Genomic DNA, 21530 nt, shown 5'->3' on the forward strand with positions numbered 1-21530 from the left:
ATTAAAACTTTAGCATTACAAGCTAAATAGTAACCATAACAATCATATAAATTAAAACTTAAATGGGCCTACACTATTAAACATCCTCCCAAAATATTTCAAATAGCCAATCCAACCTAGTTGATTGTTGATAGAGCACACCCGTGATAGGTTGGACCATGCTAGCAAACATATAGCAATAGAAATCAACAAAATGGAACCTATAATGAGTACAACATAGCTCCCATAAAACATATGCTAAATCACAACTCTCTCTCTCTCTCTCTCTCTCTCTCTCTCTCTCTCTCTCTCTCTCTCTCTCCATCCATCCATCCATCCATCCATCCTTGTATCCTAGCATTAAGTGTACATGTAGTAATCACTTCTTCCTTGAATTTAGAATAAAAATATATGTTTGATTATACGTATTTTAAAATATTGAACTCTTGTTTTTAAATTTTTTTGTAATGTATGTAAAGGGCCTACTAATATATTTGATCTAAAAGACTTTGGACTTTTAAAACACCTAGGGAATTACATATGCACTCTCACATAGCCAAATATGAATTGTATGCTCTTTAACCATAATTTGGGTGCCTACTTTTGTTGAATCATGTAGATGCACTTTCACATAGGCTTTAGAATTGTGCAACATATTATACTTTTAATGGGTCAAGAGTTACATGGCATATGGAAATGTATATAGATACGCATAGTTACACTTTGAAAAACACTTAAACTTGGTTATAATTAATGTTATTAGAGGATTAAATGGGAAAATTAAACTTCCAAAACACTTTGTGTGTGTGTGTGTGTGTGGATATATATACCTTAGGTCTTACTAACGGATATATATTAGATCTTACTAGTGGATATTGAAGCACATACTTTTATATTACCCCACATAATGTTGCTACCATACATGAGAAAAATACCAATCCTATCAATTTATACCTTAAATAGACAATCAATTCTATCAAATTGAAAACATGTTTAAAAAAAGAAATACAATGTGTTAATAACATATAAAAAACATTTACCAACTTGGCCAATCAATAGACTCCAAGTATATTGACTGATTAGATATTGGTGGCAAGTTGATAATAACAATATACAAACATTGCCTATACAACCACAACCACGAAACGATGGTTTGTGAAAAAATCACAAATAAATTTTAAAAAAATCAAAGCAAAACAATAACGTAATGTGTATGCAACAATGCATGTGTGTAATGTGCATAACTGGTTGCGGGGGGGGGGGGGAGAGAGAGAGAGAGAGAGAGAGAGAGAGAGAGAGAGAGAGAGAGAGAGAGAGAGAGAGGAGACATCAAGGAGGGCAAGGGTGTGGGCTTGAGGCAGTTGGTCGGGCTCTTGCAATGGGTGTCAAAGGTTGGCCGGGGTTGACTAATGATGGGTAGCCAAGCTATTCCCCCCAAAAATGTGTCACCACCGTTGTGATCTTGACCTCCCCTCATCACCACATGTTGCTAACATCTCAGCCCATCCACTAGCTACAAAGTGATGTTGTTGGCACCACCACGTGTCTCCAGGGTCCGACCTCCCCCAACATGTGTTGTTATGGCTAGGCTAGAGAGAGAGAGAGAGAGAGAGAGAGAGAGAGAGAGAGAGAGAGAGAGAGAGAGAGAGAGAGAGAGAGAGAGAGAATGTTGAAGTAGCCATGTGGACAATGTGATTAATGTTCCTATCACTATGACTGGAGGGTCTACCTATTAGGAGGGATGGACATTAGACGTTAGGCAAACAATGCACACCTAGGGCGAGCAACCAAGGAACGCTAAGTAGCAATGAGTGCACCACACAACAAGAGTGTTGGGACAATCAGGTTGGGAGTAGCAGGATGGATTGGAGGCGACAATCGAATGCATTGGACGTAGTGCTAATCAACTTACAAAGGCATAGTTAGCCTAGAGGGAATCACCTCTCCCTCTCTCTCCACCCCCTAGAATAGTTTGTTGTGGAGGCTTAGGGGATAGACTAGGGACAATTGGCACCGATCATGACATGATAGACTAGGGGCCAATTGGCAAGCAGTTGGGTGGAAGTAGGAGTTCACCAAGAGCAAGAACAAAGCATCAACAACTAGTGGAATGGAGCATTGACAAAAACAAATAGCCCATGGTGGTTGAGGCCTAAGGGATAGGACTGGGGGGGGAGTTGGTAGCAATTGGGTGGGATAGACTTGGTGGCAATTGGCAATGGTTGGGCAAAATTAGGAGTTCAGTAGGATTAGGAGTGCACCAACAACTTGTAGGAATGGAGCACATGAGGAGATTGCAAAAGACAACTGAAGCAATAGAAGAAAGCAGATGCAGTTGGTGGAATGGATTGGAAACAATTGGTGAGATGGATCGGGGGAAGTTGGCAATTGTGTGCATAGGAGATAGACTTAGCTAGGTATCACCACCTTCAAGGGTACAACCTACGAGAGAGAGAGAGAGAGAGAGAGAGAGAGAGAGAGAGAGAGAGAGAGAGAGAGAGAGAGAGAGAGAGAGATCATGTACATTGATAAAACAACTAGTCAAATGCACGATTGAGACGACCCTTATTAACTCAAAAGAGAATGATAGGGTCACAGAGAGAGAGAGAGAGAGAGAGAGAGAGAGAGAGAGAGAGAGAGAGAGAGAGAGAGAGAGAGAGAGAGAGAGAGAGAGAGAGAGAGAGAGAGAGAATGTTGAAGTAGCCATGTGGACAATGTGATTAACGTTCCTATCACTATGACTGGAGGGTCTACCTATTAGGAGGGATGGACATTAGAGACGTTAGGCAAACAATGCACACCTAGGGCGAGCAACCAAGGAACGCTAAGTAGCAATGAGTGCACCACGCAATAAGAGTGTTGGGACAATCGGGTTGGGAGTAGCAGGACGGATTGGAGGCGACAATCGAATGCATTGGACGTAGTGCTAATCAACTTGCAAAGGAATAGTTAGCCTAGAGGGAATCACCTCTCCCTCTCTCTCCACCCCCTAGAATAGTCTGTTGTGGAGGCTTAGGGGATAGACTAGGGACAATTAGCACCGATCATGACATGATAGACTAGGGGCCAATTGGCAAGCGGTTGGGTGGAAGTAGGAGTTCACCAAGAGCAAGAACAAAGCATCAACAACTAGTGGAATGGAGCATTGACAAAAACAAATAGCCCATGGTGGTTGAGGCCTAAGGGATAGGAGTGGGGGGGGAGTTGGTAGCAATTGGGTGGGATAGACTTGGTGGCAATTGGAAATGGTTGGGCAAAATCAGGAGTTCAGTAGGATTAGGAGTGCACCAACAACTTGTAGGAATGGAGCACATGAGGAGATTGCAAAAGACAACTGAAGCAATAGAAGAAAGCAGATGCAGTTGGTGGAATGGATTGGAAACAATTGGTGAGATGGATCGGGGGAAGTTGGCAATTGCGTGCATAGGAGATAGACTTAGCTAGGTATCACCACCTTCAAGGGTACAACCTACACGAGAGAGAGAGAGAGAGAGAGAGAGAGAGAGAGAGAGAGAGAGAGAGAGAGAGAGAGAGAGAGAGAGAGAGAGAGAGAGAGAGAGAGAGAGAGAGAGAGAGAGAGAGAGAGAGAGATCATGTACATTGATAAAACGACTAGTCAAATGCATGATTAAGATGACCCTTATTAACTCAAAAGAGAATGATAGGGTCACACAGAGAGAGAGAGAGAGAGAGAGAGAGAGAGAGAGAGAGAGAGAGAGAGAGAGAGAGAGAGAGAGAGAGAGAGAGAGAGAGAGAGAGAGAGAGAGAGAGAGAGAGAGAGAGAGAGAGAGAGAGAGAGAGAGTTATTGTGGCACTTGCTATTGGCAACACATTTGAATTTGGAAAAAGATCTTGTTTTGGTTTGTGAGTGTTGAGAGAGGTTCAAAAAAGTAAACCAATAGCTGAAATAATAGACAGTATAGATGTAACTTTTTATCATGCACAAACAAGGCATTTATCTTCATGCCTAGTGATTGAATCTTTAAGGAAGTATTACAACTTGTTGGCTCACACATACAGAATCCATTTTAAGCTTTTAGATAGTGTAGGGGTTGGGGTTGTTGAGCCCATTTTGATTCCATGTCCCAAACACAAAGTGCTTCTCTTGTGTGCCATAACATACTTCTTCTATTATCCACACATGTCTTCTATTAGCACTTGATTGTCTCCTTTGATTGTATCCTTTGCTTGAACAACCCTTTGTTCCCTTTAGGCTAAGATAGGTGATGACATTATGAGAAAAGGTACAACTTTATGCAAAGCTGTTGGTGATGAATCACTTAGAAGAGCTATTGGGGTGTTATGGAAGTGATGATTTTTGAATAATAGAATGGATATATTAACTCAGATTGAAGGGGAGAATGAAGAAGATACTGGTTATGAGGAGAGTGAAGGTATTTTGGGAAGTGAGATGATGTTGATGAGGAGGCTATGTATACGACCATTGATGATAGAGATGATGATCCATGAGTACTTAAAAGTAATGATAATGATAATTTCTCTATGCATCTATCTTTCTTACCTCTCTCTCTCTCTCTCTCTCTCTCTCTCTCTCTCTCTCTCTCTCTCTCTCTCCCCCCCCCATTTTACTCTCCCCAAATTTGTGAGCACGACAACAAGCATTGAAATCATTAGCCACTAAGGCTATTGAGGGTTTGTTTATATAGCCTTAGTAAGTCTCATAAGCCTTACTCTACTTCTTAACGTAGTGTTTTCTTTGATTCTATACTCTGCTTTACACATCTCCTCCCCTCGTTTGAATTAATGATTTCCTTCCATTATTGGCGCCTTTCTCTCCACATTGAATTCATTTTGAGATGGTTGCGTCTCCCTCTCATTGTTTAGTCTTTGACGATGATGACTTAGATCAACATCTTCTACTTATGCCCAGCATGGCATCACATTTAGTTTTGATGACAACTTATGGTAGGGAAGGAAATGCTTGCTAACATTTGAAACTTGATCTTTTCTTTTTTCTCTTACCGTATCGTTAAGGTTTTACCTCCTCCCCCTTTTGAATGCCCTAGTCATTACCTTTTACACTTATATGTACACTTTTGTGCCTTGTTTCATGGGCTTTGTCATGATCAAGAGTGAGGTTGTGCACATATGGAAGGATGTTGAGTTATGCTCAAGCATTAGGGTATGTTGTCTACTAGCCTTGGGACATTACAACAACTTGTTTGGCCTCACTTTTGGCCCTAATGAACCTTAAGTTAAGCTACTTGGATTTATATACATCAAAAGCTAGCCAATGAAATGTTCATAATCATTATCACATATTGAGAATTTAAGTTTTTTTTTGGAAATTAGTGATATACTTATAGCCCATATACATCACTATAGTAAAGTAATGACTGAAAATATTTCACATATCAATGTATTTAATATTTACCTCATATTTGTGGAAAAGCTGAATACTGGAACAAATCGCACTCTAAACCTAAATAAACTTACATTGAGTTTTCTAGAAAACAATAGTTTATGTAAAGCCTATATAGATGGTTATAATAAAGTATTAATTAAAATTCTTTTAACGTTTAGTACTTTAATCTTTGTTGATGTTCGTATCATAGTAAATATTGAGAAAAATACATTTTACTACATGAAACTTGCTAATATTTATCTGTATTCCAATGCCAATATGTGTGAACCACCTCCCTCCCCCCCCCCCCCCCCCCCCCCCCGTGATAAACCTGCACTCGTTACGCACTCAACACGGCATAGAAAGGTAACACGATATGTGAGCTCAAGGTATACTCTTGTATTATTCAGTCCAAAAAGCGGGACAACATAGACACATCCCAGGACTACACCCTCGTGACGCCGCACATAAGAGGGTTCACTTCTGGGTATAGGGAATCACACATAGAGTGGAAACAAGGCAGGGTTTTGAGTCACTACTACTCCCTATATAGGTGCAATCGGTAGCAACGGCATGGTATAGCTACAAAGCCCTTACACTCACCCCCGCATACTGGATTGCTGACCTCAGCAATCTAAGGGTAGCGTTTGTTATTTGACTCATCCGGGGTCTTAACGCAGCTTTTTCTAGCAAGTTGGTCAGTGTCTGCCAGTCTAATGGGACCGCGGGGTCTTAACACAGTCTATACTATCAGACTGGCCAGTGTCTGTCGCACTAGGACGTTGGGGCTTTTTGTTGATGGAGTTATTTTTTATGATTGCTACCATGCGGGTCCACCCTCGACTCGATTACATTTGAGGAGTGGAGGCACGTTTGGGCTCTATGATTGAGAACCGCATTATTTGTTGGAGTGCTGGAGAGGCTCAAGGGTCGTTGGAAGGAGCAGGGGGGTTCTCCTTGAGCCAAAGGGCGAAGGCATCCTTTCCGCATTCGCGGGCCTCCGCTTCTGAGATCCAAGTGGCCTCCTTGAGTGGGCACCCGCGCCACTTGGTGAGGTATTTGGGGAAGCCTCTTTGTTCCCGGTGTCGGAGGAATGCTTCTACTTCGAAGGGACCGTTGGAATGGAGCATTGGTACGCGCTGTCCCCATTGGTTGTCGGGATAGAACCTGCGCAGAAGACGAGCATGAAATGCATTATGAACACAGACACTGTCTGGCAGGTCCAGCTTGTAGGTGACTTCGTTCAGCACTTGAGTGATTTGGTAGGGTCCATAGTAACGGTGATTGAACTTGGGGGTCATGTTTTTGGGAAGTGACATATTCTTAGAGCTCACTAGGGCCATGTCTCCTTTGGCGAATAGTACAGCCTTTCTCTTCTTGTTTGCTTGCTCTGTCATGGTGATCTTGCTCTGCTCTAGGCTTTGCTTAGCTGCTACATTGCGGTCTCTCCATTCCTTCAAGAATTCTTCTGCATCTTGATCTTCCGCTTTGGCCGCTCCGGATGCTAAGGCCAATGGTGTAATGACTTCTTTGCCTATTGCTAACTCGAAGGGGGTGTACCCGGTTGTCGAGTGTATGGAGCTATTATAGTGGAATTCCAAAACATCAAGGTACAAGCCCAATCTTTTTGGTCCACTCGAGCATAGCTTCGGAGATAATCTTCGATGCCTTGGTTTACTCGTTCTGTCTGTCCATCTGTTTCTGGGTGGAAGGATGATGAGAATCTCAATTGTGTTTCCAGAGTCTTGAAAAGTTCCTTCCACATGTCGCTTATGAATCTTCCATCTCTATCTGATACAATGGCCAGTGGTAAGCCATGAAGTTTGAATACATGTGTGAAGAAGAGGCGTGCTACCTCCTTGGCATTCAGTGGTGGTTTGGCTGGGATGAAGTGAGCCTGTTTGGAAAAATAGTCCACCACTACAAAGATGATTGTGTACCCATGGGACTCAGGTAGTTCCACAATGAAGTCCATGCTGATGACATCCCATGGGCGGCTGGGTACCGGTAATGGTTGTAGTAGACTTGCTGGTCTTGATCGTGGTGCTTTGACCAGTTGGCAAGTGGGACAATTTTTGATGTAGTCTATTACTTCTTCCTTCATGTTTGGCCAAAAGAACTGCTTCCTAAGGGCCTCCAAGGTTTTGCTTTGCCCTTTGTGGCCTCCAATTTTACCATCATGGATCTCATGCAGTATGAGTTTCTTCAACTCCAAATTGTTGGGGATATACAATCTTTTGCCTAAGAATAGGATACCCTCCTCTGATGTGTACATTCCATGTGGGGTCTTCTCTGCTTCCACTTCTCTGATTATCTTGTGCATTTCTTGGTCTTGTTCTAGGTCCTCTTTGACTAGTTCTATAAAGTTGCTACTGACCACACTGATAGCTTTTAGGTCAGCTTTCCAGCTCAAGGCATCTGCTATCTTGTTAGTAGAGCCAGGTTTGTGCTTGATCTCCAGGTCAAATTCAGCTAGGAAGTCTAGCCAGCAGGCTTGCTTTGCCGATAGCTTGGGCTGAGATTGGAAGTATTTGAGGGAGATATTGTCGGTGAAGACGACTCTATGCTTGTCTTGAACATAGTGCTTCCATTTTCTAAGGTAGTGTATGACTGCCAACATTTCCTTCTCATGCGTGCTCCACCTTGTTTCAGCACCGGTGAACTTCTTTGACTCATAAGCGATGGGGTGACCTTCTTGTACCAGTACACCTCCTATGCCGTAGTCGAATGCATCTGTAGAAATTTCAAAGGGTTTGGTAAAGTTCGGCACCTTTAGGACGGGAATTTGGCTCATGCACTTCTTCATCTGCTCAAAGGCTTCCTATTGCACGTTCCCCCATGTAAAAGGGTGATCTTCTTTGGTGAGGTGGGAGAGGGGGGCAGTGATGAGGCTATAATCTTTGATAAATCTCCAGCAAAATACTGTGAAGCCGAGGAACTCCCGCACTTCTCTTACAGTCTTTAGTACAGGCCATCTTTGGACAGCTTCCACCTTCTTAAGATCCACTTTGATTCCATCTGCTCCTACAATAAAGCCTAAGAACTCCAACTCTTTCAATGCAAACTCACATTTTTCCAGCTTGGCATATAACTGATGCTGTCGCAGTTTCTCAAAAACTCAGCATAAGTGCTGCTTGTGTTCTTCTAAGGTTTTGCTATAGACTAGGAGGTCATCTATGTAGATAATGACAAAGATATCTATCTTTGGTCTAAAGACTCCATCCATGAGGCCACAAAATGTGCCTGGCCCATTGCTTAGGCCGAATCCTAATACTAACCACTCAAAACTACCATATCGGGTGTGCGGAAGGCTGTTTTTGGGATATCTTCTTCGGCTATGCGGATTTGGTGATATCCTGATCTAAGATCAATACGACTGAAGTACTTGGCCCCATGTAATCTATCTAAGAGGTCTTCCACTAGGGGCATGGGGTATTTGTTTTTTATGGTGATTTTGTTAAGGGCCCTATAATCTACACAGAGTCTAAGTCCCCCATCCTTCTTCTTTACAAACAACACTGGGGCACCAAAGGGGGATTTGCTAGGGCGAATGAATCATTGTTCTTCTAGCTCATGTAGTTGCTTCTTCAGTTCCATGAGCTCGGTGTGATTCATGCGATAGGGAGCTTGGGCCGGTGGGGCAGACCCTGGGATTAGCTCAATTTTGTGGTCCACATCTCGCCTGGGTGGTAGACCCTTGTGCAGTTCGGTTGGCATCACATCTTTGAATTCCTCAAGTATTTCTGCCACCTCTCTTTTCTTGTTCTGTTGTCTGGGTTTCTTGCCACTTTCTTCTTCTTCAATCGGTCGGATCATACACAGATAGACCATATCTCCTTGTTTGACTGATTTTTCGACCTGCTTGGCACTGCATGTCATGATACGTGGCCTGATAATGGTTCCCTGGACTGATGCATTTTGGGTCTGGCCCTTTGGTTGGGTTGTAGTTGGTTTCACTGTTTGGCATGATACTCCTGGCTTATTCTCCTTCATTTGCACTTTGATTGGGGTCCTGCCAGGCAGTTGCATTCTTTCACATGGTACTCTGACGCCTTCTCCTTGCATATCTAGCATAATTTCATTTACACCTTTACCAAACATTGCAATGACATACTTGTCATAGAATTCCAAGCCCAGTATCACTTCAAAATCATCCATGGGGATTACTAAGAAGTTGAGTCTTGCTTTCCACCTGTCGGCTTCTACTTGGACTGCAGAGACTTGTTTCACCTCCTTGGCTTCTCCTTGTGCGAATGTTATTGTTAATCCTTCTGGGGACTTCGACAGTTTTAATCCATGTTTTGCTGCACACCCTAGTGTCATGAAGTTGTGTGTTGCTCCTGTGTCCACCATGATAGGTTGGTTTCCTTCGCCCACTCGACCTTTGATGTATAGATGGTGGATTGCTGCTACTCTGGCTGCCATGCATTGGGGTCGGGCGCTAACTGACCCTACCCTTGGGTGGTCCATGCTTTCTTCACTCCCATTTGGGATTTCCTAGATTCGCGGTGGTTGTGGTTCTTCTCCTCCATATGCACTAGTTGCATTCACCCTTGATCCACTTGACGAAGTTGTATCTTCTATTGGGCATCTATTTTGGTAGTGTGGACCCCCGCATTTGAAGCATCTGATTCCAAAGGATGGGCCTAGGGGTCTCCACCATGACGTATTTGATCCTGTGGGCCCATACGATGTGCTAGGGGTTAGCCTATAGTGATTGTTCCCCCAGCTTCATGTTGCTCCTCTTGGTACTAAGGCGGTCTGTGATACGGCCGTGGTGGTGGTGGTGTTTTGGCTCCTTGTATCTGTGAATGCCCCTCTAGGAGCACCGGGCCTTTGGTTCCATGAGTTGTTGTTGTTGAAGGTGTTGTTGAGGTTGTTGCTGATTCCAAAGGATGGGCCTAGGGGTCTCCACCATGACGTATTTGATCCTGTGGGCCCATACGATGTGCTAGGGGTTAGCCTATAGTGATTGTTCCCCCAGCTTCATGTTGCTTCTCTTGGTACTAAGGCGGTCTGTGATACGGCCGTGGTGGTGGTGGTGTTTTGGCTCCTTGTATCTGTGAATGCCCCTCTAGGAGCACCGGGCCTTTGGTTCCATGAGTTGTTGTTGTTGAAGGTGTTGTTGAGGTTGTTGTTGAACCTGTTTTGATTCCCTTGTGCTGTTCTTCTACCTTCCAGGTCCACCAGTCGTTCGACCATTCTCATGGCTTCTGCTAAGATTGTTGGCTCATGTCTCTCCACATCTCTTCTAGCCCATTCTTGCATCCCAAACAAAAATCCATGTAGCTTAGTGTCTGTATCCATGTTTGGTAGCTGCAGCATGATCTGCCTATATTTGCTGACATATTCTTTCATCTTTCCCTGTGTTTGCTTGAGGTTCCTCCATTCATCTCTCACTTTGAATTTTTCCATCTTTGGAATAAAGTAGTCCTTCAGTTCTTCCTGGAGTTCTTCCCATGAAAAGATGGTGTGGCCCTGCTCTTGTTCCAGCAGGTACCAACTGGCAGCGTCCTCCTCCAAGTAAATGGCTGCCACCTCCGCCTTCCTGTCTTCGGTTATTCGTGAATACTTTAAGTACCTGTCTACCTCTGCGATCCATTTCTTCAGAACCAACCCATCTCTCTCTCCCTTGTACTTGGCGGGTTGGGGCATCTTGAACTTTCCATAATCATCTTCTGAACTACTACTATCTTCCTCTTATTTGCGATGGTGCTTCTTCTCCTTCTTCTTGTCTTTCTTTTTGCTTCCTAATTCTACTACTTTCTCCTTCTCCTTCCTTGTATCTTGCGCCCTCCTAGATGTCTCCTCTCTACCCATTCTATCCATCTCCTCTTGCATTCTGTGTCTTTTCTCCTCTTCTTGTTGTTGAATCACCCATTCTCTATAGCCCTGCTCTACTTCTAGTTTTATCCTCCTTTCTTCCTCCTCTTCTTTCATCTGCATGTTCCTCCATATTGACTCCAGCATGCCTGACATACCATCTAATTGTCTTTCTAGTCCGGCCACCTTCTCCTCTTGGGCCACTCTCCATTCTTGCCCTCTACTTTTCTTCCTCTCCTCCATTGTTGGGAGGGTGACACTCTCCCTCTCGTCCTCCATGTGGTTGGTGGTGGTGTCGACGAGGGGAAGCCGTGTTTCGCCTTGTGGTGGTGTGGGTCGTGCGGCGGGGAAGCCGCGTCATGTCTTCAGACGGTGGGATGTCGATGTTGGGGCATCACGCCGGGGCGACGCGTCGAGGGGTGACGTGACGTGGGGCGACACGACGCGGGGCGTCGCGCTGTGGGTCGTTACGACTTTGATTTCTTCGGGCACTGGATCTTTCCTCTTGCTTCCGTGAGCACTCCTTCACTCCGAGCAAGAGTCGCTCTGATACCAAGTGTGATAAGCCTGCACTCGTTATGCACTCAACATGGCACAGAAAGGTAACACGATATGTGAGCTCAAGGTATACTCTTGTATTATTCAATCCAAAAAGGGGGACAACATAGACACATCCCAAGACTACACCCTCGTGACGCCGCACATAAGAGGGATCACCACTGGGTATAGGGAATCACACGTAGAGTGGAAACAAGGCAGGGCTTTGAGTCACTACTACTCCCTATATAGGTGCAATCGGTAGCAACAACATGGTATAGCTACAAAGCCCTTACACCCCCCTGAAAACACACACACACACACACACACACACACACACATACACACACACACACACATACACATCTTTTGTAGCTTATGTGGTAGGCAAATTTTCTTAAGGTGATGTTTCAAAGAAGATCCACAATGTGCAATCACCATCCTTGCATGCTAATTAATCCAACATTTGGGATTGGTTGTACTATGGAGTGGATATTTGCACAAGAGCTTGCCGCTCAAGTAGGGATGTTAAGAACCTCAATGCTAATAATTGTGTCCCTTGTAAGATGCCTTAAATGCTCGCTGGCAAATTGTTGTCAAAGGTTGACTTTGTGGTTGGTAGCTCTGGTTCCCACTTCAACATTAACAAAAAAGTTGGTAAATAATAAGACCATGTCTATTGATTTTGATAATGCCTCTAGTTATCAAACCTATGCCAATCACATGGGACCCATAGTTGTTCCAACTTGACAACATTGTAGAAGGAGGCCAATACCACTACCTTCAATACCTATATTAGGAAATTGCATGAGCATTACTTATGGTTGAAGGCCTTGTGGTTGAAGGCCTTGTGGTTGAAGGGTGAACCAAAGGGAGACTTGTTCCAAAGTTGATTCCTCATTTCTACCTTGAGCAATTTGAACATATATGTGATCCGTTTTTTCTTACCAACTCAATCTAACTTGTTAATTAGGTTAACAGATGCGACCAATTAAAGAAAACTAATCTATATGACTTCTTAATCAAATTAAAGGATAGTAAGTAAATAAGCGAGTTTATGGTTAGCCTTGTTAATTAGGCTAACCTACATGACACTTTAAAGAAGATTAATAGCCTAACATGATATATTAATGAGTTTATATGAAGATTAATAATCTAGCATGACTTGTTAATGAATCAAGTTAAGCTATATGATGGTTAAATAAGATTCAAAAGAAGTTGTAGACAAAGTTCCACCATAAATTCCACACTGTGCATTATGACAACATCACGAGCTTCTATAAGGGAGGGATTGTACACTTAGCTAGGTGAGCTTAAGGGCCGTGGGGTTGCTGGCTCGAGTTTAGGGTGCACCCACTGCCCCCAACAACTCTTAGCTCGTGATGTTAAGCACTGGAGGAAAAACAAAGGGAGAAGAGCCACGTGAGAAAATGTTAATAGAAGGGAAAAGAGCCACATGAGAAAATGTTTAAAACCTTGCTTGTGATCATCAACCTAATATGACCTTGCTTGTGAGCAACAACCTAATATGACCTGCTAACGGAGAGGATTATAGTATAGGTCTGCTTTGTCACCGAGAGTTTGAAAAGGATGGAGATTGTGTGTGAGCTCTGACGCAGACAAACAACCCTCAGGAGCTTTGGTGACGACAGGGCTGGCATGAGCGAATGCTGCCATCGTCTCTTGTGATGGCGAGCAAGCCTCGATCCTTTCTGGTCTTCTCCGCACATGAGGGCGGCTCCACCATGGGTCAGAGACAAGTATGGCTGACACCAAGTCTTTGTGCAGGGTAATGATGACACCCTTGCCACCAAGCGTTTGTGCAGGGAAAAAATACACAGACTTGGCTCACTTGTCATGCCAGCTGCTCTGGTAATGATAACACCATGCCTTTGTGCAGGATCATAACCCACAGCCTAGAATCGCCTGTCATGCCGGCTGCTCTGGCAATCTGCAACCTGCATTAAGGTGCATGTTGCCGCCACAATGGCATCCACCAGGGCCTTCACGCATGGGTGCTTGCACAGCCGAAATGTAGAGAAGCATGTTATAACATTGGCTTCACAACTGCACATGAGTCTCCCGCTTCTGTCCATCTTCTACAGGGAATTTTCAGCACAGCTGAGTGTTGCTGATCGAATCGAAAGTGCAAGTGCCGAAAGCTGGGACAGAGAAGAAGCATGCACAGACTATAATGCATGGAAGACACTGCCAGCTGAAACGGCCATTCGGAACTTTTTTAGCCGAATCAAAGCCATTGCCAAGCTTGTAAATCTACTCAGGACAAAGACATGGGGTGAGGAATTGGAAATGGATTTAAGTGAACTGCCGGTGACCTATGACTCTCAACTGGTCACTCAAGTGCTAAGAGCTGATATTCCTTGTAAAGCTGCTTTGAGCTTCTTTCAGTGGTTGGAAACTGTTGATGGATTTCAGCATTCTGAATACACTTATGGTGTCATGCTCAATTCTCTTGGAAGAGCAGGATACTTTAAAGAGATGCAGGAACTTTTTAATCAGATGAAGTCAGAGGCCAAAGTAAATTCTGTGACTGTCAGCAGTGTCATGCTCTGGCTTTTAAAGGCAGATGACACCACTGCTGTGGCTCAAATTTGGAAGGATTTAAAGCGATCAAGTGAAAGAAAGCCTGCAGCTGCATATACAGCCTACATAGATCATCTTGTGAGGCACGGGCGTTATAGCAAAGTAATTGCCATATACAAGAGAATGCTAACAGAAGCTTGTGTCCCAGGTGCTAGAGTGCACACAGTGTTTATACAGCACCTTGTTAATGCAGGCAAAGTAGAAGCAGCTGCAAAGATTCTGGAAATGATGCAGGACATGCATATGGTGCCAAACAGGGTGACCTTTGAAATCGTCATTAATGGCTTTGCCAAAGCAAACAGAGTTAAAATGGTGCTGGAACTTCTAGATGAAATGAGGGAATATTTTCACAGACCTACCAAGCAGTTAATGCCAGCTATTATGGCATTGAAGGTGGAAGGGAAGCTGGATGAGGCCACAACTCTATTAAGAGAAATTTCACCCGAGCTGAGTTTAGATGAGCTGAATGAAAATGCTTTCTGTTGTGAAGATTATGGTGATGATGACATGTATGGGGAAGACTTTCCTCTGTCAGAGTGGAGGTCTGTGACTTATACACATGTGGGCTTTGACATACTCTCATTCACCCATGCTTTACACTCTTGGGATTCTGCAGTTGCGAAGGCACTTGAGCAAGCAGATGTGCAGTGGAGTAGTTCTCTTGTTTTAGGAATTTTAAGATTCCTCAAAAGCACAAAAGTTTCTTGGGCCTTCTTTTACTGGCTGAAAGACACTGCAGGATTCAAGCATGATAGATACAGTATTGCACTTGTGATGAAGAAGATTTTAAAGTCAAGCCTTCCCCTAGAAAAACAAGCCTTCTTTGTGGACAAGCTCTTCAAAAGCATGCAGGAGGATCGCCTAGATGTGGTTGTCCCTATGTTCAATATGGTAATCAGGCACTATGTTGCTGCTAGGGAAGCAAGAAAAGCTTTGGAAATGTTCGTTCGCATTAAAGATTTTCACTTGGAACCAAACCAGTTTTCCTATCAATATGTGATCCGAGGTTTGGCAATGAATCGAGAAGGTGGCAAGGCAGTAAAAATGGTGAATGCAATGTGGAAAGCAGGTTTCAAGTTGGACAAGGTCACAAATGCAAGGATGATAACTTGCCTTGGCTCATCTGGCAAGACAGAGAAAGCTTATGCACTTTTCTGCAAAATCTCAGAATGTGGAAGAACCCCTAGTATTCAAGAGTACAGGGTTATTATGCGGGTCTTTTACAGAATTGGAGATCAAAACATGGCTATCAAACTGTATGAAGAGATGAGGGAGGCTGGCATTGTTCCTAATGAGAGTATGTATGGTCTACTTCGTTTAATGTTGAAGAAGTCAAATAAATATGTAGATTTAAATGAGATAGAGGGCAGGCATAAGTCTCTCAAATATTTGAAGGGGAAGAACAAAATGCTCCAAGATACTCTGTTGGAGGTTCTGTACTTGTTTATAGAAAACATAAAAGAAGAGAGCGTGCTGATTAAAATAGGAGAGAGAGTGGTCTCTGCTGAGGCAGGTTAAGGGCCAGTAAACTTATCTTGGCATCTTTTCATGCTGAAGAGGGCTCGGAGAGGTACAGCTCTGGTTGGAAGAGTTTCAGAATGCATTTCTACTGATGGAATATGCAAAATAATATTTAAGTGGCTGTCTTCTCATAAAATTGCTTGAACTCCTCTTGATGAAGACTCAGGTATAGGAAGTTGGGAGCTTACTTAAGACTGAAGACCCAACTGCTCTTGGCTCTTAGGCAGTAGGCAAATGTTCAGCATAAAAGGTAGTGGATGGCCCTCTGTGTTCACTTCTTTGACAAGGGATATCTTAGCGGTAGTATTCATTGGCTGCAATAAGCCCCACAATCATGGAGTTGACCTGGTGTTGAGATACATAAGAAGTTCACTCTCTCAACACAATACAGCCAAAAGGCTTATGCTGTATCAGAGAGGATACAGGCACTTGTAAATGAATTGCTTCACCAGTTATTCTGAAAATCATATGAACAAAAACCTCCATACATGCATACGCCTCAAGGAAGTTGACACATTTCGATAGATGATAAAGCTTTAAACAACAGTTGGACTAGACACATTATTTAGTTGTGTTAAGTGTTGGTACCAAAAATTAGTGCCTCACCATCTGTGATATACAAGCAAACCAACCTGCTAGAATGTCTTCATTCTGGGGGTGGATTACATTCTGCACTTTCAAGACTTTCCAAATGGAGATCAAGTATAAACAAAGAGGGTTCCCTTGAGGGCCGATTATTGTATTGCAAGGGGCAAGAGAGCTCACAAGATAGCCGGGGCGCTTGAGGAACTTGGTTTCAGGTGAGGGAGGAGGTATCAACACCTTGCCATCATGACTCAACCCTGCAGGTGAAGGACTGACTCATAGAGAGGCTCATATCCCTCATACATTCCCTCACCCGTGGAGTTGAGTTGTGACGGAAGGGTGTTGATACCTCCTCCCTTGCCCACAACCAAGTCCCTCAAGCGCCCTGGCTAACTTTGTACACTCTTGCATTCGTGCCTACTTGCAATACAATAGTCAGCCCTCAAGAAGGGCCCTTTGTTTTTAGCCCCAAATCACTTGTGCTCTCTACTGTGTCATGATATGCTTCTGTGTGCCTGTGGGGCTGTTGTGTTTTGGGTGATACCTAATGAGGCATGTTCCACGGGGCGGGTCACCCTTGCCCCAAGATGGACCCCTGGAGCACAAGTCTACTTGATATTCTGATTGCAAAAACCGAAGGTATGTTAATCTAAAGATTGCCAGGTGAATGTTTAAGGCTTGAAAATGCTGATTGTTGGTCTTAACGAAAAGTGCCAGTGGCCACGTCTCTTTTTTTGGTTTTTGTTGTGAAGGTTATGGAATTATAAGATATTAATATGTTTGTATGGCCTTCTGGCAACCAAATATCCTCTAGTTATACCCAACACAGGAAGTGAGAGATTGAGAGGTTTTGTCTATACAGCCATGCATATACTCACATGTACATGTAGTTACGCAAGCACATACATGTACACTTATCCATTTTGTACTTATATGTGCATGTGCATATGACTAACATCCTAGCCAAGAATGTTGTTGGTAAGAGCTCTTAGTTTTGAGGGCTATGCATAAAGGAGAATGCTGCCAAAGTTGTTCCTCTAAGTTTGTCCAATTCCGCATGTAACCCTGAGGAACACAAGTATCGGCAGATATGATGGAAAGAGTAAACCTAAGATTGACTAGGAATTACATCATCTTGTATTGTCCTCAAACCCATTCATGGCATCCTATTAGACTTTTATCACGTTTCATGTGCTTATTTTCTCTAGTCAAGCAACTTGGATGTGGCCAAAACCTTAGCTTGCAATTAAGCTCATTTCTAGTGCTAGGGTGATGCGGAGTAGTGAATTGAATGATCTCTTGCCAAGAAGCAATCACTACAAAAATGGAAGGCATTTTGATCGTTTTAGTCAAATTAAGAACATACCATTAGGAGGCTTGGATTTTAGAGCAACCATTTGAGATGCAATTTCATCAGTAAATCCCATAGCAATGTTTGTCCAAGGATGATGTTGCTTACACAAGGACTATAATTGGGCCAACTACAAAGCTGTCACGTGGATCTTGACACCTTAAGGATAGCATCACCCACATGCTTTGGCATGGTAATATGTTGCTAAGAGACATACCTATGTCAAATGATTTCGTTGCGTTTTCCCTAGCGTAAGATAGATGGGGTGCACCAATTCTTGCAATGACTTTTCTATCCAAGGAAGCAAAGATTGGAAATAGGAGATCATACTTATCATCACCATTTGTGCAACTTTGAGGCGCACATGTAGAGGCCAACCTTGAGATTTCCAATATGTAAACCGGTCATGAATGTGTGAAGACATCCAATTGAGCAATGCTTGAGGGCCCACATCCGCATTGATGGGATAACCCAAGTGTCTAGTGATCTCTCCCTGAAAAAAATCCTACCTTGCCAACCCAAAGCATGTAGGTCTCTCTTTGAAAAATTGATGAGAATGGACTTTTGTGCATTGATGTGAAAGATTGGAGGCCATACTAAAGAGTTTCCAATTGGCCATTGCTCTATCTGGATTAGACATTTTAGCCTTGAGAAACATAAACGAATCATTTGTAAGAATCTATCTTAAAACCTTTGCCCCATTAGGAGGAGCCAAACTAGTGATCTCACCATCAATTGCTAGCTTAACCTTTGTGTGTGTGTGTGTAGAGAGAGAGTGTGTGTCATCAATGCAAATAACAAGGAGTAAGGGGGCATTCTTGATGAACGAACGGAGTACCCATCTTGAAGGACAACAATAACAATAATTTGCTTGCCAAAATAGTAATCCACATAGCTGTTGAAGATTGCCATGCTACTTAAATCTAAACCACTATAGCAACAATCTTGGTTGTTTGGATAGATTAAAGTTTGGTCCATTGCATATATAATAATGCAAATGAGGACAATTGTAGTTTATGTTATCTTTTCCAAAAACCATGTGTGACTTATAACATTTATATGCCAAATAGACATGAAGTAAATATTCATTTATTTTTTCATTAGACATGAAATAAAAGACAGTAGGTCTCGTTACATATATAACAAGACATGTATTTGAGAAATGTTATTGTTGACACATATTGCAAGTAGAGAGACTCTCTCTCAAACCCATCCAAGCAAAGGCTTTAATCTAGTATAGAATCCTAGACTTTTATGTTTGAAATGATAAGTCTCACCACTTAGCATGTCAATGCATGTTATCAAATTGTATTATCCTTTTCTTTGTGACTTAAAAGACCTAATTAGTAATGCACCTCATCCCATCCCTTAAGATTAACAACTTAATTAGGCCATGGAATGGATTCTCATACTTGGTTAGCAAAGTATCCTGTGTACATGCAATTCTCAATCAACTTTGTAGTTGCTCATGTTATGGTGTCAAGATTTGTCCTTAAAAGCACCTTGTTTATAGTTCTTTTCCTTGATATTTTCTTGGAGTTAAATTTTTTGCTAAAATCAATGCATTTAGTATGAGTGAGAAATGGCATTTAGAGGGATTGGGCTATAATGTTAATCGATTGTTTTAACTCCAAAGAGACTGAAAAATACCAAAGGTATAACTATCTTATTAGCGAAAGCTTTTTTCCTAAATAAATCTATATACATACAAGTAATTCCACATTGAGTGTTAGCAATAAATATGGAAGGCTAAAGTCAATAGTAAAAAAGAAGATCAAAGACCATCGAAGTGCTTGCGTTGGCATTATTTTTGGAAGGATATTATTTTTTTAAACCTTAGATATATTATGTTTGGGCATTTGTGGTACTTCACAGATATATTATTATTGTGGTTGTATTAGTTTGTGAGAGTTGGGCTCACCACACATGTGCATATTGTATTATATCCTACAATTGTATTTAATGTATTGCAACTATTGCATGGATTGCACACATAAATATATAATTGGAATAACATAGGCTAGGTCTAATTAGATCAAGGTGCAATCGTGCTTCAAGCCAAGACCGGTTTACATCTTACAAAGTGCATAGGATGCCTAAAAAAGAGTGCAAATTCTAATTCATAGTTATGGAAACCCTAAAATGCAAAAGGGACGTAAATCCTAAAATGCAAATGGGGCACCACCCTAGAGAAGGGAGCTAAACCTAACCCTTATTTTGGTTTATATAAGGGAGTAAGGTCTCAATTGTATTTACCTTTTTGGTGTAGCCATGTTGTGAAAGCTCTATTAGTGTAACTTTTGAGCATCATTCTCTTATTCTATTCTATAATCTTGTCTCCATTATTGAGAGTGAGGGAGAGAGCATGTGAGGTGTGTTTGAGCAAAGGATTGGGAATGATAAAGCTCTTCTCTATCTTGTTTCTTTACTTCTTTTTCTCTCATCCTTGGTGTACTTAAGGCATTTGATAGTGCTTTGTCTATTGGTTGCTCATCCACATGTATTGTTCTATACCAACCCACATGATTCTTGATGCATAGTCTAGGTTAACTCTTTGTCTTACTGCTTCATGTTTTTAAATTTGATGTGAGGTTTTTCTCATAGGTGCCTAGAGCCCTCCAAAAAGAGCTTGATGAAGAGTTCTTCAATATGGAGAACCTCCTCTTCTTGAGTACATCCAAATGGGTGACAAGGTTCTATTTTTTTTTGCTTAGGCATAGACTAAGGTGTACATTAAAATCATGAACCCACTTGTCTTTTTCCATGGGTGTTTTAGCCTTGAGACTTTCTTATACCCCTCTATAAAGCTATAAGGGTCATCAACCAATCTATAGTTTTTGGCTTGCTACTAACTATCTTGATGTTTGCTTCTATGCTTTTTGCTTAGGCAAAGACTAAGGTGTACATCAAAAACCTAAACCCAATTGTCTTCTTTCATGGGTGTTTTAGCCTCATAGACTTGCTTATACTCCTTTATAAAGCTTAAGGTCATCTCCCTGTCTATAGTTTTTGGCTTGCTATTATCTCGATATTTAATTGGTCCTTAGTATTCATGTTTGCTCCAATTTTGCTTAGTAAGCTTGCTATTAATCTAGCATAGCTTCAATTGTCCAAATTTTTTTCAAGAGCTATCTTTGAAGGTGATCTATGATGGAGTCTTCAAGAGTACCAATTGTCTAGTGTTTCATTAGTTTTTGTATGCTTTCTATTTCACTTTCTTACTTTATATATGTATATATTCCTAATCAATTGCTACCATCCTAGTTACAATTTCAGAGCCTTATTGTCTAAGAATCTCTAGGTGCTCCATCAATTTCTAGATTCCAACACAAAGGGCTACTATGGCGCCTATTGTCTCTCTTAGGACATTATAGTCTGTTAGGTTTCATAGGTGGTGGTCCAATTTTCAAGTTTTCTAGGTCAACTACATCTCAAATTTGGCCAACAAGGTTACTGATTCATTCCTTCTACAAAAAAGAATGGTTGAGTGCTAAAGGTCATGCAACATGGTGGTATCTCTAGATTGGTATGGGGAATCTATCCTAAAGCCAGATATTAAGTGAATGAAAAATCTCTATTGCCTAATTTCAATTTTTCATTAGGCACAAATGTTGGTTGCCAATTTTCAAGTGCACTTCCTTGACATTGAAATACTAAATTTGACTAGAACCACTTCTTGTGACAAGCAATCACAATTTTCAAGTATAATTCTGTGATGTTGAAAGATAAAAGTGGATAAAACCACTTCTTGTGACAAGCAATCAC

The 21530-nt window shown here is 42.1% G+C and overlaps 1 protein-coding gene across 1 annotated transcript; it reads left to right on the plus strand.

Moving 5' to 3' along the window:
- Window positions 1-13204: 13204 nt before the first annotated feature.
- On the plus strand, window positions 13205-16682 carry LOC148009647 (uncharacterized). Its single transcript, XM_087673145.1, has one exon. It carries the CDS (start codon window positions 13691-13693, stop codon window positions 15824-15826), a length of 2136 nt encoding a protein of 711 aa, XP_087529271.1. The 5' UTR covers window positions 13205-13690; the 3' UTR covers window positions 15827-16682.
- Window positions 16683-21530: the final 4848 nt, after the last annotated feature.

Source organism: Lygodium microphyllum, chromosome 30 (genome assembly GCF_053477565.2).
Source record: "Lygodium microphyllum isolate KBCC chromosome 30, Lygodium_microphyllum_v1.1.10, whole genome shotgun sequence".
Lineage (NCBI taxonomy): Eukaryota > Viridiplantae > Streptophyta > Polypodiopsida > Schizaeales > Lygodiaceae > Lygodium > Lygodium microphyllum.